The sequence below is a fragment of the Maniola hyperantus genome, chromosome 12 (assembly GCF_902806685.2).
Source record: "Maniola hyperantus chromosome 12, iAphHyp1.2, whole genome shotgun sequence".
NCBI classification, from domain to species: Eukaryota; Metazoa; Arthropoda; class Insecta; order Lepidoptera; family Nymphalidae; genus Maniola; species Maniola hyperantus.
In genome coordinates, this window is record NC_048547.1 from 4,366,847 (window position 1) to 4,384,246 (window position 17,400).

Here is a 17,400-nt window from a genome sequence, read left to right on the forward strand (position 1 = left end):
GCGAGCCTGACTCGCACTTGGCCGGTTTTTTTTAAGCTGATTTGACTTGTGTCTACCGGGTCTTAAGCTCAAACTCACTGCAAGTGTTATTTTATTATAATTATTAGATTGAACCAGAGCTAACTGTTACGAACTCCTAGATATTATTTTTATTCGGCAGCAAAATCCATCTATGAACTATTTATTGTGTTAAAGTAAGAATATTTTTGGCGTTGTAGTTTTAACCATGCTTTTTTTTTTAAATTATAACGCCAATTACCTACATGGTATTGTTTTTCACAAACATTAGAAACCTAACACATTATTTATACTAAGTAAATAAGTACTTTCTTATCTAAAGTATCTGGGTACGTGTGACTCTTTCGGAAAATGTTGAAAAAGTTATAAGGAAACCTACTAAAGTAACAATAATTATGTTTGCCAAGATAATTAAGATATTGAGGTAGTAACATTTTGTAAATTAAAGCACACATTTATACAATCTATAAATTCCAAAACGTGACAAATATTTATCGTACATTTATCTGTATTAACAATTTAGCCATTTATAGACCACAAGTGACATAAATATTTACCGAACAAATAAGAGACACTGATAAAATTTCGCTCGTGCTACAATTGATAAGGTTTCACTCTGAAACATATCATCACTGAGGGACACTCTTCTGCGAAAGAGTAAAACCTGTCAAGTTCTTGAGAAAAAATAACAGTTTTTCATAGAATACAAAGAGAAAAATCTGAAAGAATTTTTTATACAGTAAAGCTGAAGGTATTTTATAAAGTAAACATTAAACTATAAAGGTGAACTATAAAGGTGCAAAACTTTAAGAAAACAAAAGGCTTTTTTTTGTATAAAGGTTTGAGAAAAGGTTTTTAAAGTGGTCCACGAAAGGACTAAATGCATCGGAGTTTGCGCAGAATATTGGAGCCGCTTATAAAGGGAGCGGGAAAGTCGGCCCATTCACACTTTGTCTGAAGCCGACGTTACAGCTCAGTGAAACCCATTTAACTTATCAGTGAGAAGTTTGTGAAAACTTTTTCAAGATGAGAGTAGTTCTTTATTTGGTCGCGGCTGTACTGGCGTGCAATGGTATTGAAGGTTTACTTCTGCCGGTAAGTTATTTGTAAATTATTTATTTAGTAGTACATAAAAATATTACATATTTATGAATACTTTTTATTTACGCTTTTAGATTTAAAAAGGGATAGAAAATTATATTATAAAAACGTAAAATAAAGTAAAATAAAACAACATTCAATTAAAATAAATTAAAATAAATCTTAAACCTCATCGAAACCACCGCAGCGAGGCATTGTACCCGTTTATGTATAACAATTAAATAGATTCTAACGGAAATCGAACCTAGTACCTTTTATTGGATGATGCCCGTCATTTCGTTCGCGCGGATATTAGTAGATTTTTTAATTTAGTGGAAACTTTTTAATTTTCCGGGATGAAAATTCTTTATGTTAGTTCAGGGTATAAGCCTCCACAACCAAATCGGTTCAGTCATTGTAGCGTAAAGGAGTAACAAACATCCAAACTTTCACATTTCATATTATTGTTATGAGTAATTAGGATAGTTCGTCTCGCAACTTCGTCCGCATGGAGTCAGGATTTTTATGATTCCGTTAAAACTCAAAATCTTTTGTGAAGGTTTACGTTAAAATGCAAAATTTCCAGTTTCTGCACAGTGCGGTTTAATATATACGTTGTTGTTAGTCAGTCAGTCAGTTTCTCTTTTGTATATAGATAAGCGGTCTTTTATAAGTTACATAAAATAATAAAAGTTTACACTACCTCATTTGCCTCGGCTTTGCACGGGTTTCATGCAAACCTTCCTTGTGAAATGTACTAAATGGTGGTGAAAATGGCATTGGAGTCCATTTAGAAACCATAAGCAAATACATAGATTAATACGAATCGCAACTTTAATTTAGAGATGAGATGATGAACTGATATTCTCTATTCTGTTCTAACTGAAAAATGTCAATCACAACTAACATTTTGGCCTGCAAAAATTTCTAGCAACCCGGCAATCACAAAAAATTATAACTGATAATGCTCATCGCAAATCTCGAGAACAGCTGAACCGATTTCACTAATTCTTTTTTTATAATATTCCTTGAAGTACGAGGCCATATGGTTATTACGGACAGAAAAATTTAATTCAACCTCGCCTCAATTTTCTAAACTCCACCCGACCGAAGCCGGGGCAGGTCAGCTAGTATCATTATAAAGTTGCTCTTTTAATGTAAGTAGGAGAAAAATAGAAAATCAGCATTTAAAAAATTTTAATAAAAATCGAGTAAGTACATACCAAGAAAATTTAACTTTTTCTAATTGTTGATTAAAACGTTTTTCCATTAAAAACTTCCGCTCTCTTGTTTCCCAACATATTTCAAAAGAATTTTCGTCCTGTCCCACTAAAACCGGGCAAGAATTTTTTTTACCGCATAACATCGCGGCTTTGACCGTTTTAATTGGAAATTATATACGGTTTTGTTAATATATTGTATGGTTTGGTAAGTAATAAGGCTCTGTATAAAAAAATTGTACACAATCGCTTTGATTTATATTAAATATAACAAATAATTATCATGTAACGCTCCCTAGTGCTAGTGCTTCTATACATAATGTATATATTATTTATGGAAGCACTATACCCAAAATCGATTAATGGACATGGATAAGCAACATACTAAACCTTAGTGGTTTTTTTGTTGTGTTAAAAGTATTTGTAAAATGTTCAATATTTGATAGTTAATTAAAAAAAAAAAAAAAATATATATATATTTTTCTGTTTCCTTTTAATTGTGTCAGCAATTAAAACAGGTAAAGGCGTATTTTTTTTCTAAAACAGAATATTACAAACGAAAACAGTTTTTTAATGAAACAAATCTGTTTTTAAAATAATATTCGTAGCAACCAAAGTTACCAGTACCCGTAGTACAAGATTTTACGTCTCACCAAACCAAACCAAATTCGAGAGTCGAAATACTTTCGCGTTACAGTAAACTGGATCTTAACCGCCTTGTTTTAAAGCTCAAGTTTGTCTACACTTCTACAGCCAGCGCTCCAAGCGGAAACATTGAAATTAAAATCAGTGGCATTGAATATTTGACTTCAATTCAAGGCTGTTTAGGTCCATTTTACTGTAACGCGGAAGTATTTCGACTCTCGAATTTGGTTTCGTTTGGTGAGACGTAAAATCTTGTACTACAGGTACAGTCCGTTATTCTAGGCTTTTGCTTAGAGAGAGATGTAGGCTTTCTTTGCGTTTTTTTTATTCAGATACAAGTTAGCCTATGACTGCAATCTCACCTGGTGGTAAGTGATGGTGCAGTTTTAGTCTAAGAAGCTGGCTATTAAAATCCATACGCCTTTGGTTTCTACACGGCATCGTACCGGAACGCTAAATCCCTATGCGGCACGACTTTGCCGGTAAGGTGGTACCTAGCCACAGCCAAAGCCTCCCACCAGACCAGACCAGAGAAATTATAAAATTACAAATTTGCCCTGCCGAAAATCCAACCCGCGACCTTCCACTAATAAGATCGCAGTGCTCACCACTGCACCAGGGAGGTCTACTACGCACTACACCACTACGTATTTTAACACAACCTTGGTAGTAAGGGAGCCTTATTCAAAGACGTAGTAAAATGTATTAATTAAAAGTGTAGGCCAATATACGCGTGAATTTTACGAGTAAGTCAATATAATGTATACTGCCGTTCAAAGAAAGAGGGGCGTATCTGCCCTGATTTTACAATACATTGAATTTTATATTATACATAATATATTATTCCGGATGAGGAAAAATATACATCTGATACTATTTCTTTAATTGGTTTCCTTCCTAAAAAAACAACTGACATAATAAATATTTTCTAAATGTCCAATCGAAAAGGCACGAAGTAACAATTATTCAACTGAGTCTAAACTTACAATTCGTTTCATCTGTATATAATAATTTACATATAAAACGAAAATATAGACTTAGGTATTTTACTAAATTGATGCGACGGTGTCATTCCTAAGTTATAAGTTTAAGAAAAATTCAACAAACAACCCAAACGATACTTTTCTAGAGAGGTGTATTCCTACAAAACTATCGTAAAGAAATATTTATTAAAACAAACACACTGAATTGAGAACCTCGAAGAAAGAAGAGTTAAAAAGAGCACAAAAGATCACAAAACTTTCTTTTCCGATTTTATGTTTTGGTTAGATACGTCCCTTTTACTTACAGCAGCAGTATAGTTGTGTAAGTATAGTCCTGACCTGCTATGTAGTAATTGATTAAATAATGATAACATTTTATGTGGGGTGGAGTCAATAAACACTGCCTACTCGCAGACATAATATGGTTATCACTTACGTAAATAACCTTACCATACCTATTGTATTGTTATGTTTTTTAGTTATTACACACAAACAAGCTTTAACTACTGTTATAAAATTGTAATTAAATAGGTATTTCTGAATATTTTTTACACGTATACAAAATACAAAATCCACTAGAGAGTCCAATCTGGATAGCAGAGACACAGTTTGCATATAATAATTATGCTCTGTATAATACAGAACTTAAATGGCCATCGATGTATATAAATGGCAAATTAGAACCGAAATCGAATATATTATAATATTACTTATTAATAGTGAAGGAATGCAAACGTCGTAGGTAGGTAGGTATGTATTTTAAGTTATGTCTGCTTATTACTATGCATCTAGTATTTAAACTGATGCAAGTATTTGATAGTACAGTTTCTCTTAAAAAAGCATTGTCGAAATCGATTAAGATTAGATGGAGTCATGGAGTAACATCGACAAAAACTGTCATTCTCCATCCCGAACGATTCAGTATTGTTTTTCGGCATAAAAACTCTTCTATTATGTTGATCCTGAGTATGTCAAGTTTCTTTCAAATACAAAATATAGTACCTAGTGAAGCGCGCACAAACAGACAGACAGACAAAAAATACTTACTGTTTTGGGCTCTATATCGCTAACAATGCTTCCAAATTTAAATTTAATGTAGGTATAGAAATTGTCGAGCCAAGCAAATTGGCCAAAGAACTAATTTTGTATAACCAAAACCTAATTAAAAGATTATTGAATACAATAGGCTTTTATAAGCTTACATTTTTGAAGGCTGAATAGGCCCCTAATCATTTTCATAATATGATTAATAATAATTACTTAATAATGAAAAAGTTTCGGACTGACCGTTTAGGGCGGGGACCTATTTTATTTTAGGAAAATCATATTTGGTTGAAACTTCAAAACTCCAAAGTTCTTGGAAATTAATTTGGTAAAACCCATGAAAAACCGCTTTCCAAAATCAAAGTTGCTAGTGCGTGGTTTTTTAAAAAAAGGTGTCTGGTTCTGAAAGTTTAAAAGTGACACCAATTAGAAAACCTGGATTTACAATATTCTTTTGCTCTGTCTCATTCCTCGTGTACCTATGGCTATTAAAACGTAAACGCATTTAAAACTTTCTTGTGGATTCTTTCTAAAGATAAGTAAAAACTAATAAAAAAGTAGTAAGTACTCATAGCAAAACATTCAATTACTTATTACTAGCATTTTTAGGGTTCCGTACCTCAAAATGAAACAAGGAACCCTTATAGGATCACTTTATTGACTATCTGTCCGTCTGTCTGTCGTGTCTGTCAAGAAAACTTTTAGGGTACTTCCCGTTGAACTAAAATCATGAAATTTGGTAGGTACGTCTTCGGCACAAGTAGGGAAAAATCCGGAAACCGTGAATTTTTGGTTACATCACAAAAAAAATGTGTTCACAAAAAAATTAATTTATGAAACCTAATGTTCTACATAAAAGAGTTGAAGGTAGGTATATCTTGTACGATGGTACGGAACCCTTCTTATGCAAGTCCAACTTGAACTTGACCGATTTTTTATCTCTATAGGAACGTTATCTATTCTTCTTTCAATTTCCACTTACCCTTTCCTATGTTTTTCATCAAACATTTTTATCGCTCAAGCATATTGACTCTGGCTCAAAACGCTTTTCTTATTGTCAATTGAAATTTATACTTCTGCGAATTCTTTTAGAACATCTAGAACATCATAGTCCTCATTTTGAGGGGCATGAACCCTTCCTTTAATCATATAGTGGAAAGTTTTTATCAGGATAATAAAGCTCCCAGGTCGGCTCCCAGATCATCACGTAGAATACGATTTTAACTGAGTTTTAACGATTATTATCAGATATAAGTGCAAACAAGCACTAAACCACTAACTAATAGATTGTTTATTATCTTCCAGAGTCTTCAGTAACACCTAGAATTTAGATAAAATATTGGTTTAAGTAGGCCTATATTGTTTATTTCTCTTGATCGTCCACAATTTTATAAATTAATATGAGTTTCTTGTATATAATATTATGAATTTCGTATATACGCAGATATTACAAGTCAAGGTTTTCTGCATAAAATGGTTTCTTATAAAAACAAATGAATGTCTAAATAAACCCAAATCTTTTATCAGTATTCAATATAGATTCCCAATTCCTAAAATGTTTTGGAGATAAAAATTACATCCACCAGTTTATTGAAATGTCATCCCCTATAAAATTTGTTACAACCCTTATATGCCAATAAGATCAAATAATATTAAATCTTTGTCCACTAAAAGGTTTTTGCTTTAGCTTTATTGAACCATTCAGTTTATGGCCTTGAAATTGTAATGACAGTGTTTTCTAAGCTTATAAAGACCAAAAACGATTTGAAATATCTCGTTAGACTCCCCAAACCTAATCAATCAAAAAATGCCCAACTTTTTTTAGAGCGTTCAATAATTATGAATGTTGGGCATGCTAATGCATGCTGAAGTTGGCGTTGGCATTTATGTCATAATCATTGGCACGTTCATGCTGAACGTTCCTATGATTATGACCTATTCCGTATTCAGTGTCATGTCACTACACAAAAATCAAAATTATCAACAAATCTCAACTGGACATCGATAATAAATGACAAGATATGGTCAAGTGAACAAAATTTTTCACGGTTTTGGAACCAAATAAATCAGCGCCTTACAACTTTAGTCGTAGTAGTAACTTTATAGGCATTGTGATATGCAATAAGCCTACTGAAACAAAATCTAAGTAAACTACATTTTTCATTGGGAGGTCACCGGCACTTCAGCGCCAGGAAGCTAACCTCCATGGGTCTTTTAAACATCATGTTAGACGGACAGGTGGACTGGACGGAACTATGAGGGTTTTGTTAGTTTTCTACGGAACGCTTAAAAGTTAATCTTAACAAACTGGGTTAAAATACGTAAGTTTAATATTTTTCATAGTTCATGCGCCCTGCGGGGCATTTTACAGGTTGTTATTAATTAACTCGCAGAACTAGGTATGTAGCCTTGTGGCCTATTGTGCCCCACGCCCTGGTTCTGTCTCTTATGCAATGTTTTATGCGGCTAAAGCGATTTTCAACATTATTGGGACACGACGAGGATTTACATGTAGTCTTTTTAGGGTTCCGTACCTCAAAAGGAAAAAGGAACCCTTATAGGGAAATACCCTGCAGGGTATTTCCCATTGACCTAGAATCGTGAAATTTGGCAGGTAGGTAGGTCTTATAGCAGGTGTAAGGGGATAAATCCAAAAACCGTGAATTTGTGGTTACATCACATAAAAAAATGTATCATGAACAAATAATTAGTATTTTCGATTTTCAAAGTAAGATAACTATACTAAGTGGGGTATTATAATTATGAAAGGGCTTTACCTGTATGTACATTCTGAAACAGATTTTTTTTATGCATAGTAGTTTTTGATTTATCGTGCAAAATTACAAAAAAATACGACTGTAGTACGGAACCCTCGGTCCGCGAGTCTGATTCGCATTTGGCTGGTTTTTTATTGCAAAATAGCCTTACTTCGCATGATGACTTTAAGAAAAGCAGTGATGAGATCTAGGTTGGAGCACGGTTGCCTATAGAGGTTACATGTGCACTCTTGCCTTGCATTCCAAACCCTAGGCGGTTCGTATCAGAAACGTTGAACAAAAAAGATTTCGTGCGAGTAGATCAGATGTCAACCACATAAGGATCCCAACGCTCACGGTTTCTCGCTGTTTTGTGGTAGAACAGTGAAGAAGGAACAAGATTGTGAAGTTCCTGAGCCCACTCTGCGAAGTTTATCTAATTAAGTAAGAAGACCAGTAGGCAGGCGATATTACGATAAATACGATTAAGTTTATGTTGTTTGAGCAATTTCGCCTGCGTTAGTGATTGATCACCAGTAACGAGTTCTATTTCGTCTACAGTTCACCTGTGTGAATTTAGAATGAGTGTATCTAATAGATACAAATAATTAAAATAATAAAATATTGTTATTCACAGTGTACATACTTATTATGAAACGTGGCGAAAATACGGACTGCGTAGGCTGACTTCATTTCAGCTTTCTGCTCAGTAGATCGAATTTCAATTCTGTATAAAATAACTTAATAAAAATAATATAATGATCATCGCAATGAAAGCGTTGGCGGAATCAAAATAACGAATGTCTGGAAAATTACCGTATCGACATGGTATAGGCACTTTCTTCTCTCTCACACTCTTTGTACAGTAGGTAGGTATAGTACGCAGCCGAAAGTAATGTCCATCGACCTTTAAAAGGAGATAGCAGATTTTGTAGAGCACTGTGTCTGTCGTCGAGACCGACAAAACGTCTTATGTATAGGTATGAGTGACAGAGACTACGCTCTACAAAGCCGAAATAGGTCGATGTTCAATACTTTCGGCATTTTTTGCGCAACGAATCAGCCTAGCTGTCTAGTACGGAAATACAACCAGTATTCTTGGCACCATTCCACGCGGGCATGATTTGTATAGTAGGTATTGTAATATTTTCAATAAAAAAAATGGCAACCCCTGCCAGACACCCTCAAAGTTTTAAAGTTTAAGGGTGTCTGGCAGGGGGTTGCCACAATATTCCTGCATTCCCGAATTTCTGAACAGCTAGCTGTCAGGCCGATCCTTTTATTACATACTAAAAACTATAATCACCATCACTTTTCACGTAGGTGTAAATTGTTGACAAAGGCGACGCTTTGTAGCCCACGTTATATTCTACGTCACAATAGGATATTCCTTCATAGCCATTAGCTATTAAGTAGATGAGAAAAAGCACATTAGCCGCTCGCTCGGAATTTTTCATTAAGTATATTATAATAAAAAGTATTGCCCGTTTCATTAAAGAGTTTTAAAGCTGTGATGCATTTACCTTGAAAGATTTTATTGTGAAACTAGCTGATGCTCGCGACTCCATCCGCGGAGATTTAAATTTTCTATTCGATCTAAGCGACTGAATACTAGTTTCTAGAGTCAAGTCACCTAAGCAGGCTTGGGTTGTAGTTCAATGCCCTGTTGGATGCTCCAGCATTTCACACCCTGGTGGAGTGCGTAGCGTGGGGGCCTCAATTTTTTTTTTTTATTCAGATACAAGTTAGCCCTTGACTGCAATCTCACCTGGTGGTAAGTGATGATGCAGTCTAAGATGATAGCGGGCTAGCCTGGAAGGGGTATGGCAGTTTTTTATTAAACCCATACCCCTTTGGTTTCTACACGGCATCGTACCGGAACGCTAAATCGCTTGGCGGCACGGCTTTGCCGGTAGGGTGGTAACTAGCCACGGCCGAAGCCTCCCACCAGAACTGCTACATCTAATCAGTCCAGTCTAAGAGGAAACCTCTCGCTGCCGAACGTAGTCGATACGCGTTGAGACGCGTTGGAGCGTAATGGCCTCCTTCTGTGAAACTGGCGTACCATTGAATGAGAGCTGGAGTCTGACGCCCACCCGCTCCGTAGAAAAAGACAAGGGAAAAGAAGGAGACGCTATGATTGATTACCTTCTCCTGCCTTAGGAAATAGGTGCAATACACCTGTGCCGGTTCAACGTCGGGACGTCTCAGTCGCATATATTCGGGATCCTGCAACGCCTCATTCCTGACGTGGACTGTGCCCCTGGGTTTTTGAATGGGTATATTGAGCAGTGCGAGTGCGAGTGCGATCAGCGCTACCACATACCCGCTTTTGTGTCCGGAATGCGTAAATGCATTTTCCAAAAAAAAAAAAAATTGATTGACTATCGTGCAAAGAGCTGTGCCTAAAGTCATATAAGATACGACTGACGTGCGGCACAGAACAGACATGAGTTGGCTCAAATCTACAGAACGTATATAGAATATAGATACATTGAGTTTGCTACATGGAAATAGGAAGATTATTCTTTGCTCAGATTCAAGACATGACAGTTAAAACGGGACAGAATTATGTATCTGCTCTGTATTTTGTCTCATTTTCATTTAATATGTCGCTATAATGGGATTGAAGTTGTACACGGGTGCTCTATAAGACGCGTTGCGTGCAGGCGACTGGGAGCGGAAGTCTGGGCCGCCCGAGCGCTTTTTTGCACGCTTTTATAAATAAATATCCCTTAGTGTATTAAACGTTGAACGTAAATCCGAAATTTCATTCATACTGGTTTTGTATCAATCGAATAAAACTGGTTTTTATCCTTATGGTCGTGTAAAAAATGCGTATTTTGGGGAAACTTCGCGATTTTTTTGTATCAAGCCATTTTGTGTTTCGGCTCTCGTAATTCACTAAATAATGTCTTTAATTTTTATAATATTAAATTGTAGTTTTTGAGGACAAAACTTGAAAATGTGTCTCGTCCAGGCGATATGCGTCCAAAAAGGGGCCTTTTTGGACGCATATCGCCTGGACGCAAGGTCAGAACAAAACTCTATAGATCTCAGCCTCAGAGGCCAAGAGGAGGAACTTGCGTTACTGAGCCAGCCAAGTAGCTGTATTAATTTGGATAATAATTATTATCTCCAATATTAACGTTCATAGAAAATTTTGCAACTTCTAGTGTTTAGAATATATTAGATAAGATAGGCTCTGTAAGCAAAAATAACAAGCAACAAGAATTTAAGTTTCGTAAAATTTAAATACGGATTATGTAAGCAAAACTTAGAACTGACTTTAGTTTTAAAGTTTGTTATGTGGATGTTGTTGTTGTTAACAACAACTTAATTATTAGCGCATAAGCTACTTTTCATTCTTTAACTCTTTGATCTCTTTTCTTTACATCTTTGATTTTCCAGACTGAAAATATCCTATGTCCATCCCAAGGATGAAAGTTATTACTGTGCCTCTCGACAAGATCGGTTCAGCGATTAAGCCGGAGAATTGCGGGCATCATCTTGTTAATCAAATAATAGGTATAGCAAAACCAGAGCTTAACAGAAAACATTTTTAGCAACCGAGAACATCGTTCAGACGGTTCATAAATTACTTAGTTTATAAGTTAAGATAAGTTGATACGGTGAATTTTTCAACGAATTCCTCTTGATTGGGCCGCATTGTCATGGAAAATTATATACAATCTCTTGATAAGTAAGTTTACAGTTCCTTACATTACAACAGCCTTTAGATGGAAGCCATGTTGAATAGGTTTTTGTACATCAAAAGGAAAAAAGGAACCCTTATAGGATCACTTTGTTGTGTCTGTCCGTCTGTTGTATCTGACAATAAAACCTATAGGGTACTTCCCGTTGACCTAGAACCATGAAATTTGGCAAGTAGGCAAGTCTTATAGCACAAGTAAAGAAAGAAAAAAAAACCGACTTCGATACACAAACACTAAAAATTGAAAAATAATTTAATTTATTACCGAGTATATTATGTATACAAGAGTTAATATAGTTCCATAATAAGACTTTTTGGTGCCGGTGCCAATTAGCTTTAGCTGCGCGAATCGTCTAGACTTCATATTTTTTATGAGACTCCACAATGGCACCTCATTGGCACCGACCCCAAAAAATATTATTATGGAACTATATTAACTCTTGTATACATAATATATTCGGTAATAAATTAAATTATTTTTCAATTTTTAGTGTTTGTGTATCGAAGTCGGTTTTTATTTTTTTTGTAAAAAAAATTTATTTCACAATTTTTAGTGGTCCCATGGAATTATGCTATGACTGGTTAAAAATCTACTGTTTACTAAGCTATTACACTGATCGCGAGCAATTTACTCTTATCCGTTGAGGAGTTCCAGTATCTATCTTCGAAGATGTTCATCAGATCTTCACCAAATTGAAATGGGACCAACTTTGAAGTATACCCTTTCAAACAAAAAAAGAATTTTCAAAATCGGTCCAGGCGTCTTCGAGTAATCGGGGAACATAAAAAAAAAAGATTCTGACGAATTGAGAACCTCCTCCTTTTTTTGAAGTCGGTTAAAAATCCGAAAACTGTGTGGTTAAATCACCAAAAAAAATATGTGTTTTTAGTATTTTTAACTTTTGAAATAAGATATAACTAAGTATTTCATTTGGGGTATCATATGAAATGACTTTACAAGTAGATTCTAAAACAGATTTTTATTTAATTTTATGCATACTTAATAGTTTTTGATTTATCGTGCAAAATGTCGAATAAATACCAAACAAAGTTAGTTTTGCGGTTCGTTAACAAAAGTTATTCTTACCGTTTTACTTCTTCTGTAGTACCTACGGAACCCTCGGTGCCTGCCGGAGTCTGACTCGCACTTGGTTGGTTTTTTTTAATACTATGACTAGTTAGCTCTTGATTGCTAACTATGCCAATTTGGATGAGGTAAATATACAGTATCAGTGTCTTCCAATAATGCGCTTTACGTAGGTATCAGGCGGATACTCGTAGAAACAGCGTGATATTTGCGTGATGTTACCTCATATCGTAAAACGCTAATCTAAATTCTGTTTTAATAAGCCTCTCTTTTAGGGTCGTCGTACATTTTAAATAGATACGGCAAAGCTTTGGATTAATATTTTATAGTAGGCCAAAGGTGATAATGAGTTTGTACGTAGGTAATCTGTCATATACAACATTAGTTTTAGTACACGCAAAAACCGGAACACGTGTCGAATATTTTTACAAAAAGAATCAATCAATCATGCTTGCGTCCACTGCTGGACATAGGCCTTCCCAAGAGCACGCCACCATATATTATAATCCCTGTAGGTTTCTTGACAGACAGACAGACAGGCAGTCAGACAGACAGACAGACAGACAGACAGACAGACAGACAGACAGACGAGACAGACAGACAGACAGACAGACAGACAGAGAAGTGATCATATAAGGGTTCCGTTTTTTCTTTTGTTAAATATCATAAATAAATTATAAAATAATGTATACAGTTGTAGGTAGGTTCTAAATATTGACTTGACAGTGTGATTTTATCTGTATTTTGTGAATATAGGAATGAATTAGTGTGAATGTAGGTACGGGAACGAAGGTTTACTACATTCACACCGTACATTTCAGTAATAGTTAGTCTTACGACACACCGATTTATTCCTATACCAACATCCAAAGTGGTAACAGTGATTAATAAAACTATGAGAAATTCATCGTTATTCTTTCTGAACATAGAATCCTACCTTAATATTCAAGAATCTCCTCGGCAATCTATTACTTTTAAGGTACGGAACCCTAAAAAAGCAACACCGCTAAGGAAGTTGTATCTCAAGAGTGTCACGATCCTAAAAGCTCAGGAACCAATGCGAGAAGAATGTGTTTTTGTGTGTTTTACAACCAGTTATTGGATATAAGTAACACGCGAACAAATTAAGATATTCCCGAGAACCGTCAAAGAAAATGCTGTGTTAGCAAAATGAGTGATTTATATGAATGACTGGTAATGTCTACATTTGAACATGGTTCGTAAACACCCAAATACAAGATCGCTGAAGCCTACCGCAGTCAACGTAGCTATGCGGTTGAAATGCGTTGAACATGGAAACCTGTCACTTTTGGAAATTCAGAATGGAAAACATTTTGACAAGCTCTATTTTGCAAAACTTAAAGTCCAATGTTTGACTACCCATGAGCGAATGTGGAAGTGCGATGTGCGATTACTCGCGCCAGTCGCTCCAGTCATTAAATAGCCCGTTGACAGACAGACGGATGGCTAGCGGACGGACGGCCAGCGGAGGCTTAGTAATAGGGTCTCACTGGCACCGTTGTGGTACATCATCATCATCAACCGATAGACATCCACTGCTGGACATAGGTCTCTCTCTTGTAGGGACTTCCACATGCCACGGTCTTGCGCCGCCTGAATCAAGCGGCTCCCTGCGACTCGTCTAATGTCGTCTGTCCACCTAGTGGAGGGTCTTCCAACGCTGCTCCTTCCGGTGCGAGGTCGCCATTCCAGCGCCTTGGGACCCCAACGTCTATCGGTTCTACGAACTATCTGCCCTGCTTATTCCAACTTCAGTTTCATAGCCGTAGTACGAAATGGCAATTGCGGTACCTACTTCTAGCAACCCTGAATAGGATTAGTACCTTTTCCTTTTGAAGAAAATAAGGTGCTGAAAATATTTTCTAAAAATAACCTACGTGATAAATGCGACGTATCTGCGGTATTTACACATTCGCCACAGAGTGACGAGCCGCACGCGAGATAGTAAATAAATAAATTAATAAATAAATATTATTTTATTTACTACCACAAACTGCGGATTGGCAAACTTCACACACCTTTGAGAACATTATGGAGAACTCTCATTCATGCAGGTTTCCTCACGATGTTTTCCTTCACCGTTAAAGCAAGTGTTTGATTACTTAAAACGCACATAACTCCGAAAAGTTTGCGTGCCCGGGATCGAACCTAAGACCTCCGATTAGGAGGCGGACATCCAACCACTACGCTTTCAACTACCTACAAATACAAACAAAAATCAGTAGGAATGTATAAATAATACAGGGTTCCAAATGTTATTACTCTATTAATAACTATGACAGGTAAATTGAACGAGGAGGCGTCAAAGCGATTCCAATAAGATAACATGCGTCTCCTCAATAGATGAATAGATGATAAATCGGCCTAATAAGGTCTTTTGAGGTTGGAAGAGTCTTTCAATGGACTTTTTCAGATCCTGAATGATCCTGATTATATTTTCCTTGTTCGTGATAATTAATGAATTGAAAACCCGTAGCGTAGGCTAAAGGAAATTCAGTTTAACATGGAAAATTTAGTTTTACTAGGCAGGTAGGTACTTAATTGCCGTTTTGTTAAAGTTCCGTAGTAAACAAGGAACCCTTATGGTTTCGCCATGTCCGTCCGTCTGTCCGTCCGTCCGTCCGTCCGTCCGTCCTCGGTTAATCTCAGAGACTATCTCCCCTACATGTAAAGTGAAAGTGAAGTGATATCGTTGAATAGGTCTGTTAAGAAGAGTCAAGGCCCCCCCTACCATTTATTAGCCAAATGGTAGTATATAGGAACGTGAAAAAATTCACAGCAGTGGTATATATACATATAATCAATTTTAAAGGAAAACTATCATGGATAAGTAGGGTTCACAGGTTAACCCCAGGTTAGCCACAGGTTTAGATTGATTTATTGCTATACTAGCAGATCCAGCAAACTTTTGACTACTAAACCCTACACTGCGCGTGGCCCGCCACGCTCTTGGCCGGTTTATTTTTGAAAGTTTACTACTTCTTGTCAAGTAGGTACCGTAGGTACCTATGTACGCGACAGATTGAGATGCTAATCGGGGTTGAGACGGGGTGTGTTTTAAATGTGTGTGTGACTTAAAGTTTTGCTTTTTAGAGATGGCGAGAGCATCGTGGTTCAGAAAAACTACTGTCATGGTTTTCAAGAGCACGCCGCTATCCCATTCCTTCACATAAGATAATCGACCCTACTGAAGGTAAATTCATTTAAAAAGCCGAGATGTTGAAATTGCACTGTTACGACTAAATTTAAATCGAATGTTTCAGTGGCAGAACATTTTATATGAAGCTATTTACACTTGTCGGAAACTAATTCTGTATAAACGTACTTAACTGCCACTGGAACACCAAGCGATAAACGACAAGTGGGAACGGGGTTTATTTAAGGTATACTGTGATCGCACAATGAAGACAGTATCTTCATTGTGCGATCACAGTATACCTTAAATACACTATACCTACTATAATAAACAAGTTTCATAGTAACTTCTGGATGCCTGGTATGGTATTCTTTTTCTTATTCCAGAATACTTCGTCCGCGCACAGATTTTTAAAAATTTCGTGAGGACTTTGATTTTCCGGGAAAAAATTCCTTCCCGGGATGCAAGCTACAAAATTTCACCAAAATTTGTAAAAGATTGTACAAAATTTCGCCAAAATCGGTTAAAAGAATGGGCCATAAAAAGCTAGCAGACAGACGGACAGAAAGACAGCCACACTTTCGTATTTATAATATTAGTGTAGATACGGATTTTTCTCGACGAAACCAGGTCAGGACAATCAAGACTACGCACGCTCCGCAACTCCAATGAAGGCCTTATACGATTTTTGTCTTCAGATTGCTTTCTGGTAACCTCAGAAGAAGGCGAACTATTCTTCAAGTCTCCGTCCGACGAGCCAACAGTATGCGGCATCTATATGATAACAGATCCTGACAAAAGGATCCAGGTTATTTTCAACTACCTGGACGTCCCGTGTGAGAATGGCGGTTTGGTTGCGGTGAGTCCTATTAATCCACTTACTAGTACCAAAAGTGAGAGTGACATATTACTTATTTTGATGAAATTCGGTACAGAGTTAACTGACATCCCGGGGACATTCATAGACTACTTTTACTTTTAAATTACTAAAGATTACATATGGGATTGTTGCTCAACACCTAACTTAATTGCAATTTATAGCTTGATCACTAGATGTTTACGAAGTTATTATTAGATTCTATATTAAGAAATCACGTTTAGCTAGCAACGTGGTTTATAAATGTTTAATGAACCTACTCAGAAGAAATTAAACTTTTGAAACTTTTTCTCTTCTTTCCTTTTGAAATCTATTCTCGGTATTTCACTTTTAAGTTTTTTAAATTACTTTTATTGATTTTTCAGGTCATAAAAATATTATTCAATTAGTCTTTACTTGTACACTTACCTAACTGCTTCGTATTCAACTTTTCTTTGAAATTGAGAAACCAGAAATTTTACGCGGACGATGTCGCGGGCAACTGCTAGTCAGATGAATAAAATTAAATCGAATCAAAATCATAGATATAAGTCCCGCTAATTTGTAATGGGCGTGGCCGCCATTTTAGTGACGTCACCACTAGACTGAAGTTTCGAGCTGATGGTATATTTTTATTTCGGCTGACGTCAAAACGACGTCATTTCGATGTTAATGAGACATTTTTCCAGCGCAATAGTAATTTGCTGGACTTATACGTGTTGTAACTTGTAATCCTTTTGATAGTCAGTTGTTGGATTTGTAGGATGATAGTTATAGTGATGATAATCTTACGTAAACTCAAAACTAAAGCTACGAGGGTTCCAAACGCGCTAGGTTTG

The 17,400-nt window shown here is 36.2% G+C and overlaps 1 protein-coding gene across 1 annotated transcript in view; it reads left to right on the plus strand.

Annotated features, from left to right (window-relative positions):
• Positions 1-683: 683 nt before the first annotated feature.
• Positions 684-17,400, plus strand: part of LOC117987021 (corticotropin-releasing factor-binding protein) — a 28,388-nt gene continuing 11,671 nt past the window's right edge. The window contains exons 1-3 of the mRNA XM_034973984.2: positions 684-1,113; positions 15,663-15,762; positions 16,404-16,564. Of these exons, the coding sequence (XP_034829875.1) occupies positions 1,045-1,113; positions 15,663-15,762; positions 16,404-16,564 (330 nt within the window). The 5' untranslated portion in view covers positions 684-1,044. The remainder of the gene's footprint in view (positions 1,114-15,662; positions 15,763-16,403; positions 16,565-17,400) is intronic.